Raw genomic sequence first — 19,699 nt, 5'->3', positions numbered from 1 at the left:
TGTCTTGAGCTTGAAAGAAGCCAGATTTTGATTTGGAGAGGAGCTGTGTTTGTTTTTGAAGTGAGTTAATAAAACTAGATTTCACTATTAGCCTAGTGCTTCCATTTGGGGAATTAAAACACTTGTATCAAATTAAAGTTGCATATCCTTTATCACATGTACCCAGGTTACATTCATAAAACATCCATTTTTACTTACATACCCTGAATGAATCCATGACAATCCCCTGTAGATGATGACAAAATGTATATTTAGATTTGAAGATGTTCTTCTGAGCCACCTCGGCTAATTATAGATGACAACCCATGGCTTACTCCTTTGTTCTGAAACATCAAGAATGTGTCAAAAAGCTTTCTGAACTCTCTAGAGTCCCAGATGTTGTTATTGCAATAGGTGACTGGAATTAACAAAATATGAAACGTCATTTGCTAAGAGCCTCTTATGACTTAGGTAGGAAGGCAGCTGTACTGCAAATATGCATATGAGTTCTCTACCGGAGTGGATGGAGTTAAGTCAAAGGAATCTCTAAAGGAGTTAAAGAGCTAAGCAGGAAAGAGAAAACACTGAAGAGAGAAGTCATTCTCTCATAAACAGCTTCACGGGGTATTAATAAAATGGCTGAGCCCATGTAGGCTAGAAGAAGGGGTTCTTCTCAAGGACAGGCTTGGGGTTGGAAATGACCTAAAATGTCAAAAATGTTAAAACTGGACAGGATTATGTGAACACAGAAAAGCTGAGAGAAGGAATAAACAATTCAAGATGTTCCTTCTACCAAAGAGACAGCAAAGACAGCAGATGCAAACTTAAGCTTAGGTAAGCTTTGTAGGAGCTACATAAATATTCAGCCAATTTCCTTCTATCTACCTCTTTAATGTCACGGTACTGAAGATAACTCATTTAAAGCTGAGTCAGGCCTGCCTAAGTTTGATCACAGCCTGCACAGTCTGGACCTTCCTGGTACCAGCTGACATAATCACCGCTGTTACCTGAATGTAACCTTCGTTCTGGTCATAGAGTCCAAAAATTGTTGAATTCCTCAGCATGGCTCAAGGACAGACACCAGTCACTAGATGTGCACATGGCACCATCATGAAAAGGGACAGTGTGGAAACTATGTAGGTTTCTGACACATATTCATGTAAAACCTGAATTGAGTAAAACTCTTTTCTAGTCCTTGAAATACTCACATAGTACACGTCTTGTCTACATAGACATGTCCTTGTCTATCTAGAGACGCTACCAAACCTCTGTTTCTCATTTAAAGAGAAGCACCTGTTTCTCATTTAAAATAAAACTATGTTAGACCATTTTGGCTATATAAAAAAAATCTTCTGAGGTTGGAATAGGTTATGTTCACCCACAGGTAAAGCTGTTTGCATTGATAGAAAGTTTATGCTGGCCATATTGGCCATAAGGCTCATGTCTTTGCCCTTGAGGAAGTCTTTTAGCATGTATTTAAAGGACATATAGGCATCCAATAGTACCAAGAACATTTACTGAATGTACTGAATCTATTTACTAAGTATTTTACCCTAAAGGAGAGATTAATTGCTGATGTTAATAAAGAAGTATTTTGATAATGTCTGGTCTGTAAACAACTGGAATTATATTGCTCCAACTGAAAGGCTTTGATCATTAACTGATTTTGTGAAATCAGTAGAATAAGGAAAAAACTAACTTTTTTCTCTGTAAGTAAAACAACTATTGTTTCTTTGGGACAACACTGACATTGATTTTATATTGCAAACAGCAATATTAGTTGAGCACTTCTTACTAGAATGAAATTATTGCAAAATTAATTATTTAATTCCCATATATGATGGCATCATATGCTATAGTAGATAAGAATGCTGAATAGAAAGCATGTATGCAGTATTCAAATTGAAGATGTTCATATACATATGTTTAGATATATATCTATATGGTCCTACTTGCTGGAAACATTTCTAGCAGTAACAGCATTAACGTGTTAAAAAAGCAAAATGAGGCAAGTATAGGCACTTGTAGTTTCTAGGTATGCTCTGAAGAAACACAGGTCAAAAGTCGTGCTCATCAATTGGGAGTGATTCTCAGCCTCTGTTAGCCAGGCCCTGCCTGGTTTTCACGAAAAATGAAACGGACATCCAGACATTAAGACTGAAGTAACAGTGTTGGGCTCTGATCCAAATTCCTCTTAAGTTAACAGGAGACTTTCTGTTAAATTCAGTAGTGTAAGGATCAGGCCCTTAGAGTCCTGCCTTGTTAAAACATGTCCTTGCTTTACTTTCAGTCACATGGATGTTGTTTATGTTCCAACAGAAATGGGGTTAGAAGAGCCAACAGTAGCCAGAAGGCAGCCACAAGTTAGAATCAAAACCCATGTGTAGGTTTCAACAGCTGCTTGGTTACCCAGATATACAGGTGAGGGTTTAAAGTGCAACTTTTCAAAGTGGAAGTAAAATCATATCCCAAAGGAAGCTGTGGAGACGCCAGAATGGCATCACTAGGCTGTTGCTCTTTTCTCTGACACAACTAAATTGAGCAGGATGTCCGTACCAAAAACCATTTCTCAACTGCAGGAGTGGGTTGGATGTTTGGGGGTGAGGGAAATCGCAGTGTCGCTTTCCTTTAAGGAACTGACACCCCCCTGTGCCTGAATTCAGTCCATGATAAGAAGGACCATTGGTCCCAGGGCAGTTCTCCTTAGAAAAGAATAGCACAACTGAATGAGCAATGCTTAACCCCTTAGCCTAATTTAATTTGGCAATTATGCATAAGGAGGTTTGGCACACAATAGGAGAGTAGAAGGTGGATGAGAAAGTTCACTTTGCTCTAGAATTGGAAGGAAGGGCATGAGTTTGGTGAAAACTGTAGGGAATAACTTGATTCAGCACTTCCTGAACTTTGTGCAAAATGATCAACTCTCAACAATTTCTCTGAAGAACATCACTCATCTGTATCATCACACATTTCCTTGAAAGTATGATACAAGTAGAAACATTTTGTGGACTGAGAGTCATGCACAGTACTTGTAATTAATATAATTATATTCATTATCATCAGAGTTAACGGTAGTGGGTTTTTTTGTTTCCTTCTTTTCTCTATTTCTCTTGTACTTTCATTCTCTTTCTGTTGGGATTTCAAAATGTTCTTCCCTCTTTTTCTTTGAGTTTCAGTAAAAACAATAGATTCTCATGAAAAAAAAAAAAAAAAAAAGGAGGTTTTGTGTTATGCCTAAAGGGCAGTCATACTTTTTATGTAGCATTCCATTGCGTTGGCCTACCTACTTTGTCTTCACCTTCTGATTTTTATTTTTTTTTAATTTAGGCAACAGTATTAGATGATGATGTTAGATGGAGAGGCAGGTCCATAAGAAACCCTACTCCCAGCCTGTGAGTAGGCTTTGACCTAAACTTCAGAACAAGTAGAAGCCACTCAAAGAGCATAAAGGACTGTCAAGAAAAGCTAGTTTGTGGTCCTAGTGTATATTCGCTAATGTATGTGTACAATACCATGTCCTACCAGTAACTAAATATAATATTCTGTCACCCTCTAGTGGTGGGTCTACAACACCATACTTACAGTAGTGATAAAAGATTTTCTCACTGCACGTCTAGTAGGAGACCTTGTTGCATGTAGAAGATACTAAGCTTCAATGTTTGGTGACCTGTGTGTACAGATTTGTAATTTTGGTCTCCACTGCATATATCTGTAAATTAATTGTATCCTATAGCTTCATGCCAAAAATTAGAGATGTAAATTGTCTGTGTTGGTTTTGGATAGATTATTTAACTAAGGGGATTGGGGGGGGGGGGTGGGTGTGTAAATTATTTCTGTGTTTTTCTCCTTGAATAAGGCAAGAGAAAATTGTTTGAATTCAAACCTGCAAAGCTAGGGAACATGACTGTACATTTGAAGCCCATATTGGCTAATCAAATCCCTTCTTTCTTAGTTTCTAGTTTTACCCATAATAAAAGTCCTTATCTAAGACTGTCTGATGATGTACTGGACAGGTGCAATGCCTATTCAAATCTGTGAAAGAGTAATTGTACCCGAAATGATAGTGTGACCTATGCATCATATATACTTCTTGGTATATTTCACAGTAAAGCAACATAACAAAGCCAAAATATTTGACATCACCTATTCCATTAGCTTCAGCAATACTTACAAAATCTGTGTTTCTGACCCAGCCCTAGAAAAAGCTGAAAGTGCGGTATGCTGGAGAATAGCATTTAATGGGTTCATTTATCAAGATTCCCAGTAACTGATAATATTGATGTGGTTTACACTAATATTGGACAAGTTGGCTTCAGATCACATATGATTTAAAGCATCCTAAGTAGCAGCAAAATACTTGGTCTGAAACTGAAGTGTTGTGCTTTTCACTGCATCAGGAGGTAGTGAAACATACAGAAAGCTGATTGACAGCTTGAGACAACTGGAACAGTCCCTTTTGATCACTTTGCAGACTCTCTTCTCAGAGGTAAAGCAAGTGTTATTGGTCTCTGGCCTGAGACTGTACGATTCCTCCTAACATAACTTGGTATTTGAAGTATTAAATTATACTAACTATCTGATATGTCTGGAATTTTATCAGTATGTCCCATGCATTCACCACTTATGTGTGAACTCAGATTTACCCAATAATTAAATTGGTTTACTATATCTTTGTTAAAGAGGTGTATGGAAGCATTTTTGTAGTCACAAATGAAATATAAGTATGTATCAGTATGTCACAAATAGTGCCGCAAAGGCTTTTTGATACGTTCTCACCAGGAGGAATTGTTTAACCAATCTGCCCTTAGACACTTCAGGAGCAATTATCCCAGCTTGGACCAGATAGGGCCTGCCAGCTACATCATGGAAAGGCAAGCTGCTTTCATGAGGGGACGATGCTCTCAGAAGAACTTCAAGTTTCTCAAGAAAGGACACAACATATGCCTCCTGTAATGTATAAAGAGCTTGGGACACTCAAGAGGAGGGTCCTGACCATGCTGCTAATTAGCAAACCTGCTTCTGAATCTCTGAAATTTCAGCAAACCTGCCAGTCTTTGCTCCCATGCTCACGAAAGTGTCCTAAAAATACAACTGGGAAGAGGGGGGGAAATTTGTCTCATGTCGTCATGAACGTTAGTTCAGTGTTTTAAAAATAATACCGAAAAAGTGGCAGATTTTGCACCTACTTTCAGGTTTTATTGTTTAGTGTCTCTGGGGTTTCCTGTCTGTATCTGAATCCTGCAAACATGCATATAATACATATTGCACACATGTACACCCACATGCAAGCAGAGCCAGGCAGGTCCACAGAGGCAGAGGTTTGCATTCATTTTATCGTATTCATTTAATTGTGCTTAGTTTACTGGAAAAAACAAGGTGTTTTTGCTAATGGAACTGCACTTATACTTAGGGAAAATGAAGTTACCTTTCTCATCTTTATCATCACAATTTCAATGAAGCAATTTCAATAACACACGTGTCAGCGGATTGTTGGTGATGGTACATCCTTCAGAAAGAATACAAATAGACTTCACTGACCCTGGAGTGCTGAGACTAACATGAAACTTACCCTGACTTGTAAACTGAGCAAACATGACATGGAGGTCACAGAATAAGGGCATATATGCATCTTTCAGCCCTTGTTTTGACAAAGTGAGTTCTTTCTCCAGGGGGACATTTCTGCCATTTTTTTCCAGCATGTTTCACCTTTCACTGACTATTAATCCCGGTATGACTTAACTGCAAATTATAATTCCCACCTATAAGCTCATGGGAGTTAATTCTTAAATTTTTTTTCATCATTTATTTGAGCACACAGAGTTAGCACTCAGAAGATCTAAGAAAATAAGGGTATGGAAAACTTAAATTGAGTTTAAGTAAGTCACATGTAACAAGTTATAAATATTACAACAGAGACTATTATTACAATTCACATTCATTAATGGGAAGTTTTTATTACTATTGGATTTAAGAAATCAGGGCAGACCATAAAATTTTTGAAAATCTGTGCATTTTCTAATATTCTATGCAGCATTCTTCCAGGTTTAGTAAAATAGCTTCCCTGTGTCTGATACAGTCTAACATTTATAGAGACATCAGTTCTAAACAGAGTTTTCAGAACTTTATGAATGGTATTAACAAAGGAAGTTTTGCTAAAAGTGAACTTATTTAGAATATTTTTATTTTTCTGAATGCATGGCTCATGAAACATGTCTTACAGGCATGGATAGCTTCTCAGCACAGAATACTTCAAAATAAAGGTATTGGCACAGCAACTAGCATATTCTTTCAATACAGTAGAGCAACTGTGGATGGGGTTTAGCCTCTTCATTATGTTAGCTAACTGATAAAGTGCTATTAGCAGCTATCAACATGTATGGCGAAGGACACCGAAATTCTTATCCCTGGTTTGCAGATGGGAAAATGAGACACGTTGAAGACCACTGCAGACTTTTGCTGGAACCCACCCTCCCGAACCTCTTTTCAATGAGGCCATCAAATTTGAGGATGATAGTAGTGGCTGCTTATGTGAATAAATGTGACAGGCTTGATTGTCTTTGTTGTGTAGGTTATTAGGTCAACGATGCCAGTTCCGAGTCTGGAAAAAGCAAATGTCAGACTAGACTGGGAAAGAGAGGAGCTAACTTCTTTTTTTACAATGGTGAAGAGAAAAGTGTAATGTAAAAGGGATTAATTCTTTTTCTAGTGTAATAACCATACTCCATTTCAAGGACAATTTGATGGTCCAGATATTTGTTCTCCCATGGTGCAACTCTTAAACAGACTTTAGGGTGTAGAACAGCAGCATTTTGTAGCTTCTAAGTATTGTCTGGTTTTTGTTTTTCTCAACAGAGCTACAGTGAACCTGTTGATGTTAAAGCCTCCCCACAACCTCAGATGATGAATTCAAAGCAGTCAGTGTTTCATGGGCCCACCCAGGCTCACTCTGCACTGTACCTCAGTTCCCACTACCACCAACAACCAGGAATGAATCCTCACATCACTGCCATGCATGCCAATATCCCCAGGAACATAGCGCCCAAGCCCAACAACCAAATGCCAGTGACTGTTTCCATAGCAAACATGGCTGTTTCCCCACCGCCACCTCTTCAGATCAGCCCCCCTCTGCACCAGCATCTCAACATGCAGCAACACCAGCCAATTTCAATGCAGCAGTCCATTGGAAACCAGCTACCGATGCAGGTCCAGTCTGCTTTACATTCACCTACAATGCAGCAAGTAAGTTTGAGCTTTTCAGCCATCTGGGGAAATTTTTTTTTTTTTTGGGGGGGGGGGGGGAGAGAAAGTCATCCAGAAGAGCTATGGATTAGCTTTAATTTTGCAGAGTTCCAAAACTGCTGTACTATAGTCTGAAAGCTTAGTCTTTCAAAGGCAAGAACAAATGAATAAGCTTACCTAGATGTCATGGTTTAACCCCAGCCAGCAACGAAGCACCACGCAGCCGCTCACTCACTCCCCCCCATCCAGTGGGATGGGGGAGAAAATCAGGAAAAGAAGTAAAACTCATGGGTTGAGATAAGAACGGTTTAATAGAACAGAAAAGAAGAATCTAATAATGATAATGATAACACTAATAAAATGACAGCAGTAGTAATAAAAGGATTGAAATGTACAAATGATGCGCAGGGCAATTGCTCACCACCCGCCGACCGACACCCAGCCAGTCCCCGAGCCGCGAATCCCTGCCCCCACTTCCCAGTTCCTATACTAGATGGAACGTCCCATGGTATGGAATACACCCTTGGCCAGTTTGGGTCAGGTGCCCTAGCTGGGAATGAGAAGCTGAAAAATCCTTGACTATAGTCTAAACACTACTGAGCAACAACTGAAAACATCCGTGTTATCAACATTCTTCACATACTGAACTCAAAACATAGCACTGTACCAGCTACTAGGAAGACAGTTAACTCTATCCCAGCTGAAACCAGGACACTAGATGATGGGGAACTTCAGTAGAACTGTCTGTGCTAGCACTGATGTTGATCACAGTCTTCTGAACACTAGCCCTTTTGCCCGGCCAAATTCAGGAGGCATCCTTTAAATAGAAGTGTGTCCATAGATCCATCTGCAAATCTGGGAGTACCCTGAAATATAAGCGAAATGTTAAGTCTTCAGGAAACAAATTTTACAAACAAAAGGCAGGCATGTCTAGAAAAAGATATGATTATATCTTGTGCTGTTATCCTTGTGCTGACTGTGAAGTGGAACAGTCAGAGGGAACATGAAGCAACACAGGTTGTATTAGACATGCTAGATTAAGTGAACATGAGTATGTTAGTTTATGCTGCATTCATAACTTCATTTTGCTTGATAGATATACCATTTTTTTAACTGGAAATAAGTGGGCTGTCCCCAGTATCCCAATATAGTGGCTTTCTTTTTTTTTTTTTTTTCATTCTCAGTGTTTTAGATAGTTGATTCTCAATACATTTCCTAGGAGTTCTGAATGAATGCAGGCCAAACACAGTGTTGTGATTTTTGGGCTCAGGCCTATGGAGGGTTAGAGCAGATTAACCCTGCTGATTTCATGAGAGAAGATTTCCTTTTGTATTGGATGAGATTTGACTATTAATGATAAGATCTTGCTTTGCAAAGAGGCATTAGAGTGAAAATTTTTTGGATGGAGTTGCAAGATTCCACAAAATTTGTATACACAAAACTTGTCAGTTCTGATTGATAATACATAGTCATGAACTTGCTGCACGTTTTGAATATCTCTATAAATTCACCTTTGCTAACAAGGCATTTGCATTTGCTTTCCAAGCTGGAAACATTTTATCTCAAGATTGGTCTTCAGAGATGGGAATACCTGAACACAAAACTTAGCTTCTAGCTGGGAGAACAATCTAAAAGGGAAAGAAATTTTCCAAAGCAGGACAAAAAAACCCCAAGAGTTGAAAGCAATCTGGACTGATAAATTTAGTTGTTCAGAAGGTAAACCGAGGTGTGCTCAGGATGATCTGGATTTTTTCAGAGGCTTTGATCCGAGTCTCAAGAGCGATTCGAAGTAATCAGACAGGAAGCAAAATTTGTAAAGTGTTTACAACTTTTCCCTAGTCCAGTTTATTTTTCACGATCAGAGTAAGCAGCATCAACAGACTTATGACCACGCAAATGTGGAGTCTTTTACTGTCATATATTCCTGAAGGTTTTCCTATTAGTTGGAAACTCAGCATCCTAGTGTGAGTGTCCTGAGAGATCCCATGCTCAAGTCTCATGAATTAAGCCCAAGCCTGGGCAGCTAGAATTAGCTAGGGAAGTCCTAGACAGATGAGCCAGGAGGGTCTGTCTGGAGATCCTAAGCCTGATGCAATCCTGGTTGAACCTGAAGGCTCAGAGCAATGAGAGACAAAGCAACGGACAGAGACTCAGTGCAATACCCTGGTTCATTTACCAAACATGAAAACGACATCTGTGACAGCAGCCTGTTGAGATTGTGTAGTTACATTTCAGCGAGTTTTTATTGCGAAGTGATTCAGTCTTCCAAGTTCAGATTGTTTGCCAAGTTCAGTGTCACTTGTCCAATGCAGAGGTATAGAAGATTAAACCCCTTATGTCTTTTCCAGAATCATTGATAGGCATAATTTACTGAACAGATTTGAAAATCTGGCTTTATTTATTGAATTAATAGTACAGTAGGGGCTAGCAAAAGATGTAATGCAGATGTTAGATACTTGTGTATACATACCACATCATCATTGTTGTATGAATCCAAACACTTGGGTTTTATTCCAAACCATTACATACTACAAAAAAGGTAGTATGGTGTGTGTGTCAATGGCTTGAGAGTACTTTCACTCATCTGTAAGATGTGTGACATGCAGTTGAGTTATTTCTAGCTTAAGAGAAAACACAGGACGCTACATTGTAAAAAACAGGTGTCTAAAAGTCAATACTAGACCTGTACCATGATGAGTCTTTTGCTTTACTAAGTACAAGTACAGTAAAGTAAAAAATGCTATACCTCTGTGTTCCTGCTCTCCATTGTTAAACTCATGAGAGGTTAGGTTAAATACTTTTTACCAGCTCCTATTCCTTAGTCAAAAAGGCTGATGCTTATAATGAAGATACCATAGTGAGATATTTCTGAGCTTCACTTAAGGTGACAGGTGCTTATTACCTGTTGAAATGCTACACTGCCACTCTACTACATATCACTTTAAGCACTGTGGAACATCTACAAGCCAGTTTATATTTCCTACACTTCTGCTTTTGTTTCAAAGCAATACAACTTTTGAGCTCTGGAAAATCTATGTAATTTCACTTTGGAATATTTGTAAATTTATTTTATTTTATTTTTTTTTAGCATACAACAGTTTACAGAGTTTGTGAATTGAGTTTAAATATAGAATCCATTTCCTTTAAATTGGCAAAGACAAAGCAAAAAGTATGTTAAATTTTAGGACAACAGGTGTACTGATATTACCATGATTTGCCATACCAGAGCAGAACAGTGGTGTCCTGTCTAGTCTCTTAGGTATGACTCTTTCTAGCCATACTCACGAAATGTTAGAAAACACTATCACCAGGATTTCATACTGCACTGGAGCACGGAGGACAGGTTGGCCACCAGGAGGCAAATAGCAAGAAGTCAAAACTATAATCTTAAAGTAAAGGCCTCTTTCTGACTCATTTGTCAAAGGATTCTGCTCTCCCCTGTGCTCAAATTGAGCAAACACTCCTGCTGATCACAGAGCATGTTAAAGAGGAAAAGACACAGTGGAAAAAAAAGCGAGCCCTCCAAACAAACAGCAGCGCAGAGTCAACAGCAATGAGGACAAAGAAACAGTACCACCCTGTACGTCCAGCCCGTGGTGAGGAGGGAAGGAGGACTCCAAATGTGAGGGGCAGTCCAGCAGCAGCACAATGTAGACCACTCTGCTACATAGAAAGACAGCCAAGAAGAAGGGGAGAATATGTAGTCTGATAAAGCAGAAGCAATAGTTGCATTTAATTCAACTTTTTTTCACTTCCTCTTCATTCAGCTGTTTGATTTCCTTCATGCTAAAGGTGTGGCCACCCTAAGCCTTTTCCAAAGACTCCAGCGGGCATCTAATTTGTGTAAGCAGCGAGAACAGAAACTAATTAACATCCCGCTCCTTACAGCATGACTTGCAACAGGAGACATTTTCCTTTTCGGAAACCTCACCACTGCTCATACCAGACTAATACACTTTAAGAAGAAATGTGGTAAATTTTCTCATGTCACACTGCAGCATGAAGCTCAATAGGCAAGAGAAGGGTTAAGTCTGCCAACAGCTTCGTAGCAGTCTTCTGCTGCAGGCATTTGCAGACTCACCTGGCTGGACACCACCATTGCAGACAGACAGCTGTGCTGTAGACATATTAGAAGCAGCTGTCACAGCTCCCACCAATGGTGGGTTCTGATTTTTTTCCTTTTTTTTCCCAACATCCAGCTTTGAAATAGTTCATGGCTTACTAGTGCAATGCTCAATGGTAGCAGGCTCTGGGAATCCCTGTTCTCTAACAGATCCCATGATTTAACACTGTGACTCTGGGAGACTTGATCACTCATTTTCTCCAGGAAAGGGAGGGTAGTTTCTCATCAAAGATCGTCTTCTAGTATGTCTGAAGGACTGCCAGCTCCAAGAAAAACCACATAAAGATCCGGATTTCTGTCCTGGCAGGCAGGAACACCGTTCTCCAAAACCACTGCGCGTGAAATCCACAAACTCTTCTTCTGTGCGTAACTTTGAGGAGGGACTGATAAGGAGCGCTGACCTGGTGAGAGAGTTCTGCCCCCGCTGCTGCCAGGACAATGAGCTGATCTTCATCAGCTCCACAGGGAACAGCACGTCCTCCTCCATTTCCAGCAGTCCTTGCCTGCACATGTGCAGCTGCCAAACCAAGAGACACTGCCAGCTGGAGAAGGGCAGTCTCCTCCAGGAGTCCACAAAAACTACAGAACATCACGAAGATCAGAAGTGTTTGTAGCCAAAAATCCTCAGTGACTGCGCAATTTCTGTTATTTTTAAAATCAATTAATTCTGTGCAGTATGCAGCTGATGCAATGCATCCAAATTGTTCTGAAATGCACAAGGCAAAGTAAAATTTAGGTATTAGTATTTTGGTCATGTGCCTAGCATTAGTAAATATTTTTTAATTTCTTTTAAACAATCTTCTCTATTGTGAGATATCTAAATATTTTTTGTAGCTTCTGCAAAGTAGACTATTTTGCCTCTTTTCCTTTCTGTTCCAAAACAGTTAATGAATAAATTAAAGAATGATCCCTACTGTAGACCTTTGAGGTGCTCATTTACAGTGTAAAAAATGACCATTTAGTTCTATTCTCATACTTAGATTTAAATTAGATCCTGATTTTTATTAGATTTAACTTCTAATTCTGAAATATACTATATTTTTCTTAAATATTATTAACAGGAGCCATGTTAAAGTTTTACCTTGTTAAAGTCAAAATCCACTGTGTAGCAGTTTTTCTCTTATCCACTTTTGACACACTGGAAGAATCACAGTAGATTAGAAAAGTGTGATTTTTCTTTCATTAAATGCTCATGTGAGAATCTTATCACTGTATTATTTTTTAACTGATACAGAGTTGCTTCTCTCCAGTCTTTTTCTTAGGTTTGACATGTTGTTTAATTTTTACTTAGTTGGGATCAGATGATCTGAATCTTAACCTTTGTCATTCAAATCTGCACGATTTCGCCAAAGTTCAGGCTAAAACGGCATCTGAAGCTGTGACCCATTTTCTCTTGCAAAGTCATTCTTTCTTTCTCTATTCACACAGGCATTTGTGTTTCTGAGCGTACCCCGCTCTCCAGCCTGTTGTACGGTGCTGTTTTGTGTGGAGAGTGATGAGACCAAAGATTCACTCCCTCTCAAATACACCCAGTTCTTGTTAAGGAACCCTTTTAAGTAGCCCTACTGGAAGCATCTCCTTACCTGCTCAAAATCCTTCACTCAAGCATTGAGTGGGATGGTGAGTCCTGTTACAATCTCTGTCCCACTTTGGTTCATAGGTAGAGCAAGCAAAACTAGATTGTCAGTGTCTAGTAACCATGGCTGCAAATGTATGCATAAAAAAGAAGGAGAAGATAAATGTATGTCACTTTTTTTTTTTTATTTTAAATAATAACTCATTTCAGTCTACTTTCAGGTACTTCTTTTCCTTTAGAAAATAAATGTATACAGAAAGATGATTGTATAGCCTGCCAAAAATAATAGCCTCATTTTTTCTGGTATATATTATACACACTAAACTCAGGGACCTGCTGTATTTGTCCAGATTTCTTCCTCTTTTTTGTTAAGCTTTGTCTTCGAATGAGGTCAAGAGAAAAAAAAAATCATTAATATCTGTCAACTTCCTTTATAACCTTAAGGAAAAATCTTTGTATGATATCACACAGACAGATTTTCAATTTCCTTGTGTAATAAACAGATGCTTTAGGATTTGGATGTAATTTAAAGGTTTAAAATATCACATTGAGATTGATGAATAAATCAGTTGTGAAGACAAAAACATTGATGCCTGTTGAAAATACCTCTCCAGACAGGCAGGAAATGAAATTAGTTCCCAGTAAAGTGTGGAGATGAGGATCACTGTTTAGTTCTGCTGCAGGCTTTTTAGGACTTGCTACAGTGGCACAACGAAACTGCTAGGGCTACAGAAATCTAATTAAAGAGCAAATGTCCCTCCTGACATCGAATTAATCTTTATCAAGTTCCCTATTTTTATTTCAATCTGGAACAAGAAAATGAAATTTAAAATTCTAGGCATGTTGCAAAACAGTTGGTGATTTTCTCTTGAGCATTACAATGCAAAAACATTCAGCATTGTTTAATTAGACCTCGCAGCACTCATTTTCTGAGCACTTTTTATTTCATCATTGTTTGTTAAGGGCTTACATAAATAATACACAAATATTTACTACAAGCCTGGTACAAGGCTGTCTCCCTCTGATGTACAGATCTGTATTTCCAGAGCTTTTTCTGTTGATGAAAAAGCGAGGTAATTACTGTTTATATCTTAAACATCACCATACTTTATCAGTCCTTCATATTGCATTCAGGTTTCTTAAATTACGTTGCTTTAACAAGCATGCTTTCCAACACCCACATTGCTGGTATTCCGGTAGCCCCCAACCCCAGCAGGACTGCTGAGCTGCAGCAGCTCAGCTGCTTCTGGCGCTGGAGCCTGGCTCAGATACCACTGCACCATCTTAAAATTCATCACGTGAGCATGTCCTGAGAAACAGGCCCCAAGCCCAGGCAGTTATAAACTAAACAGACTTGTAAGGTGCAAGATGGAAGTGTTGCTACCCCGTATTTTACAGATAGGAGAATTAAGATTGGATCCGTGGTCCCAACCTTAACATGAGAGGTATCAGTTCAGTCCAAGCGCATGTGCATAACAGAGCCAAAGCAATTTGTCTGTGGTCACACAGAAAACCTGAGAAAATATGAGGATAAGTCCCCACCCAGTTCCAAGCTGGCATTTAAACCACAGGACCATCCTCCGACATCTAAGCTATTTATTTGTCATAAGTCCAGAAGAAATGGAACGGATATTGCACTGATGGACTCTTCCTCTGATCTGGGGTAACTGTCTCTTCTTGCTGCATGAGTACTTGAGTCTCTGTGCCTGCTCACTAGCATGCTTTGCTGCAGCACTGCTAGAGCTACTGGCCCTATATAGTGTTTTTCTCATATATGTGATTGTTTCCTGAAGACTGATAATAGCTCAGGGACTTTGCTAGCAAAGGTAAACCTGAGTGCCTGAGGGCAGGATGTGTTTCTGTGGTTATTTTCCTCTTACAGCTAAATTAGAAAGGCCTTACGGGTAATGTTTTGTATAAAAATGATGACGGTGATACACAAACCCAATCTTCCTGCCTTTTAATCACACAAAACTCCAATTAAAGTCATTGGGAAGTCTGCTCAATTACAGTTGCCTTTGGATCCGTTGCAGGCGTGGGGGTTGTTTATGCAGCCTGATGTGCAGGTTTAGAGCCTGCTGAAAAGGCAGTGTACAGAGCATGGGGGTTACAGTCACCGTGAGTGGGTTTTGGTTTACCTTATTAGCAGGGCAGTATGTAAGTTACATAACCACTAGGTGCAGAATTCCGCTGCGAACTTGCCCGCTGCTAATAGTCTGTTTCTTGGAGTTGTCAGGGTCAAAGTGAGGCTTCAAAGAGCATTTAAGGTACCGAGGTGTGACTTGGGATATTCCCCATATGGAAGAGATTATGGAAGAAAGTTGCACTCATTGATGGCCTAGGCTAAAATCCATGATCAGGGTGAGTGGAGTGAGGTGATGGTGTACACGAGAGGCACAGCGAGGACCTCTGGGGAAGAGCCAGAGTATAATACTCCAAGAAGGAGGGATGTGAAAGAGGAAGTGACATGTTACATTTGAAGGAAACTCATTTCTGTGGATGGAGGGGGCCAGTCAAATCCTGAGAATACTCGTTTATCTTGATTAAAGGTGGCGTGGCTGACTTGTTAAACCTGCAGAAAACAACAGCTCTCTGCAAAATTCCTGTCCTAATGAAGGCTGTGTGTAAGAAGCGATCGCACATAATGCACTAGAATTTAAAACTAAAAGCTATGAGCTTCAATTCTATCTATCCTTTATGTGGACTTTGGCCAGAAGGAGTGGGTTTTCAAACTAGGTATCTTGGTTCAAGTTCAGTTTCTGATTTAGCAGCTACACATCCAGTTAACTTGAGTGGGAATTGTATGCCATTGCCCCAGGAAGTAGTTTGGTCTGGTTTTTTTCAGCAGACATTGATTGCTTTCATACAAATTGTCATACTTCTACCCAATGTAGTTCTTCTAACTTTAAAGGAACATGATGTACATTTATACAGGGTGAACCAGATACACTAGCCTTGACATTTCAATTGTTCTCCTGGTTTTGAAACACAACATTTAAACATCCTCGTATATCAAAAGAGCTAAAAATTATTGTGACTTTTCTTATGACAGATATTTCAGGGAGCAGGTTAGATGTCTCTTTGTAACTTCCACTTTTTTTTTTCTCATCTTCTTGGTTTCAAAAAGCAAGTTATTCTGTGCTACTTTCACTACATTAGTCCAACAACTGTTAAAAAGCTTTGGTTGAATTTCTGTTTAGTTGAGAGAGAAGTACAAATAAAAGAAGCAGCAGATGGTCCCTTTGTGACTGAATGAAGAAAAAGGGTTTTGAGAACAATATGTGAATAGGTGTAGTCTAATAAAACAGTCAGCCACCTGCTGCCTACATCCTTCAAAAAGATTCTGTTGCATATTCTGGGAATTAACGACTAGTGTGTATCCTTACATTTAATCTAAATGGAAGCTCTAAGGAGCAAACAGAGCTTTTTTGCCCCAGTGCTGATTGAGTTGTTCTCTTGGGTTTGAAATGTTTCTGCTCTGTCCCTTTTACTTCCATCTTGTGACTGTGAAATAGCTCACAATGATTTGGCAGTGCTTCATTTCTCAAACCAAAGAAAGATTTTAAAACTTAGAAAGTACCTACACATTTTTTCCTATTTTAAGTTTGATAACCTAAAGTACACCTGGAAAAGAAGTATTCTACCATTTCACAGTACACACCATTTGTGGTTTTTTTAATGCGCCCAACCTGTTGCTTGGTTCCGTACAATGTAATGTACTTGCTTTCTCCTCTAGGGATTTACTCTTCAGCCTGATTATCAGAATATCATCAATCCAACATCAACAGCTGCACAAGTTGTTACCCAAGCAATGGAGTATGTTCGTTCAGGGTGCAGAAATCCTCCAGCACAGACTGTGGACTGGAATAATGACTACTGCAGTAATGGGTAAGCAGCCAGTGAATGCCACCTTGTGTTGAGCAACATTCACGACACAAGTATCTGATAGAGAATTTGGAAACAGCTTTGTTGCCTGTTTCCCTACAGTATTTCAGAAGTGCATCTGTGATGGCACTGGATTTATTCAGCAATTAGACTGTTGTGGGAGGACAAGTTTTCAATACATAGATTTATTAGACATTGTTATCACCTTATCACAGCATATACACTTTGGTCTTAGAGAACTTCCATTCCTTAGAAAATCAGAACTGAAATCTTAGGGAGAAGGTGTAGGAAAGAAGTTTTACGATCACTACCTCCTACTTGTGAGGCAAATGGCATGAACTATTTGCTCCAAATACTCCATTGCTGAGGAGATCTTGCTGCCAGTGAAAACAACTAGTTTGGGTCATGAAAACCCACATCAGTGAGATGCAGGAGTGATGCATGGGATACAAGATATGTGGAAGTGAAGGGCATGAAGGTCACAGGACAGAAACAAAACACCATACCTGTGGGAGCCCTATGCCCCTACCATAAGGTTAGTAATCCCTTCAAACCCTCAACTCCTCTGCAGCATGGTTTTTGTGGAGCTATGTTACTGTCCCAGGAACCGCTTGGAAACATTTAAGACTCCGAACAGAAGGTATCTTTTGAGTTTTAAATGATAGCAGTTGTGCTTTGTGAACGTGCCCACCAGCCTGACCTCCCCTTGACCTTGGCATGAATCTCCAAGGCAAAGGCAGATAAAAGCTCTTGGTTGCTACCAAAGTGTCAAATCTAGCTCAGACAAATGAACACCAAGCAGAACTAAAGACTAGTTTCACCCATTACATTTACTCAAACTAAGAATTTCACTTGCATTATTGGTTTAAAGTGTTTCTGGAACTAAAACTAGAACTGAACAAAAATCTTTTTCTGGTTACTAGGTCAGAATAACACCTTGACTAGAAGCTGCTGACACTGAGGCAGACTTTAACTGGTCTGCACAGCAGCATCACTTTCCCCCGTACCTATCGCTGTTGCCCCATGAGTTGCCCACTTGTTCAGCAGAACAGTCTCGCTTCTGTGCTGTACCACCATAATGTCTTGATCTGTGCTGCAGGCCCTTGTAGGAGCATACCCAGCCCAATTACACTGAACTCTGAGCAGACTGTCCTCCGTCAAACAAACCATAGCTACCTGTGGCTTTGATGCCTGGTCTCTTCTGGAAAAAGCAATGCGCGATCATTCCTAGCAGTGCCCTCTAGGTGCCCACTGGGCATAACTTTCCATCAGCAGAAGCTTTCTCTGAGCAGACCCTGTATATACCCTGTGTAGATATGCCTTTGTGAATCTGTGTGCATGGGCTTAACCTGTCTTTGCTATAGCGTTGCCATAAACTGCCAAATACAGCGTAGCTTGCTCTGTGCTGCTCTTGGACTCCAAACCAAGTAAGCTGTGAGGCTGTGGAAGAACAGAACTGGTACCTGGGTTTTGGCGAGGAAGCAGATTAGGAGTAAAGCCTCTCTCCCAAAAAATCTCTGCAGTGTGAACCAAGCCCCATCAGTGATGCTGCTTCTCCTTTAAATGATATGGGTTTTTCTGACTTCTACAGACTGTTCCAAATTAGAAATTGGTAAATGACTCCTTTTGCTCTGAACTTCAACTTCCAGTTGAAGCTGGAACCCAGCAAGAACTGAATGTAAAAGTGTGCTAGACACAGTGCATTGGTGGAAGGTCTCCTGTAGAGCCTGGTCTGCAGCAGAGAGCTGGTCTAGTTGGCTTTGCCAGAAGCTTCTGCTGGTCCCTTGTGCGTGCTTACCTGAACCTGCCAGCCCAACACATTTTGGCTATGTCTGTACTAGTAAATAAAATAACGCAGAGACAGCAGTGGCTGGCACCCTGTTCATGTAACTAAACTCTCAGGCCCTCTAAGGCAAGTGGCCACATCATAGAGGGTTCTAATGAAATATCATTCTGAGAGCTGTGCTAAACCCTCAGCTGTACCTATTCACTTTGTGAGAGACAGATAGTCAGTGCTACCAACCTGCTAGTGCAGGTGATCTCAAACCAGGGCTTAATCCCGTCTCCCAGTCCTGTGTACTTTAGAGCCAGATGTGGTCTGGGAGTTGCTACATGCCACCATGGCACTGGGATTTTTCTTATTATTGCCATGGTAATGCAGCCATACTTCAGTGATATGCTTGGAATTAATGACATGCAGTAGGGTTGTGGGGGTTTTTTTGAAGAATAGGACTAAAAATTTGACAAATTTTTAAAAAAATCACATTTGTTCTTTTTCTCTTTGAACAGGGGCATGCAGAGGGACAAAGCACTCTACCTTACCTGAAAATCTGAAACACCTCTCCTTTCCACTGAGGAATGCAGGGAAGTCTTTTCATCATGGATTGCTTTATGCAGTCAAGGCAGTTCTGCATTTTATTAGGAAATACAAGTTGCTAAGCACTTAGGACTATTTGAGCTTGTGGGTCACCCACTCTGGAAAAAAATAGTCTTGCTTCTTCCTTTTTCTTTTTCTTCCCCCCCCCCCCCCCATTTTTTTCTCTTTCTTTCTCCTTTCCACCCCTGACCTGAGATCCTTTAACGGACATTGCTTTTCTTCTTCCCTGAAGGAAACTTGGACCATTCAGATTTTATGTTGGTTTTTGCTGTGAAGTGCTGCGATAGTAACTGCCTTAGCAACTGTAGATGTCTCGGATAAAAGTCCTGGATTTTCCATTGGTTTTTCATAATGGGTGTTTATATGAAACTACTAAAGACTTTTTAAATGGCTTGATGTAGCAGTCATAGCAAGTTTGTAAATAGCATCTATGTTACACTCTCCTAGAGTATAAAATGTGAATGTTTTTGTAGCTAATTGTAATTGAAACTGGCTCATTCCAGTTTATTGATTTCACAAT

The 19,699-nt window shown here is 39.8% G+C and overlaps 1 protein-coding gene across 1 annotated transcript in view; it reads left to right on the top strand.

The window, feature by feature from the left end:
* Positions 1 to 19,319, top strand: part of TOX (thymocyte selection associated high mobility group box) — a 224,860-nt gene extending 205,541 nt beyond the window's left edge. The window contains exons 7-9 of the mRNA XM_075024334.1: positions 6,832 to 7,218; positions 16,654 to 16,805; positions 19,092 to 19,319. Of these exons, the coding sequence (XP_074880435.1) occupies positions 6,832 to 7,218; positions 16,654 to 16,805; positions 19,092 to 19,128 (576 nt within the window). The 3' untranslated portion in view covers positions 19,129 to 19,319. The remainder of the gene's footprint in view (positions 1 to 6,831; positions 7,219 to 16,653; positions 16,806 to 19,091) is intronic.
* Positions 19,320 to 19,699: the final 380 nt, after the last annotated feature.

Source organism: Buteo buteo, chromosome 3, assembly GCF_964188355.1.
Source record: "Buteo buteo chromosome 3, bButBut1.hap1.1, whole genome shotgun sequence".
Lineage (NCBI taxonomy): Eukaryota > Metazoa > Chordata > Aves > Accipitriformes > Accipitridae > Buteo > Buteo buteo.
The sequence above is the reverse complement of the archived record's forward strand: the minus strand, read 5'-3'. Positions and strand labels throughout refer to the sequence as shown.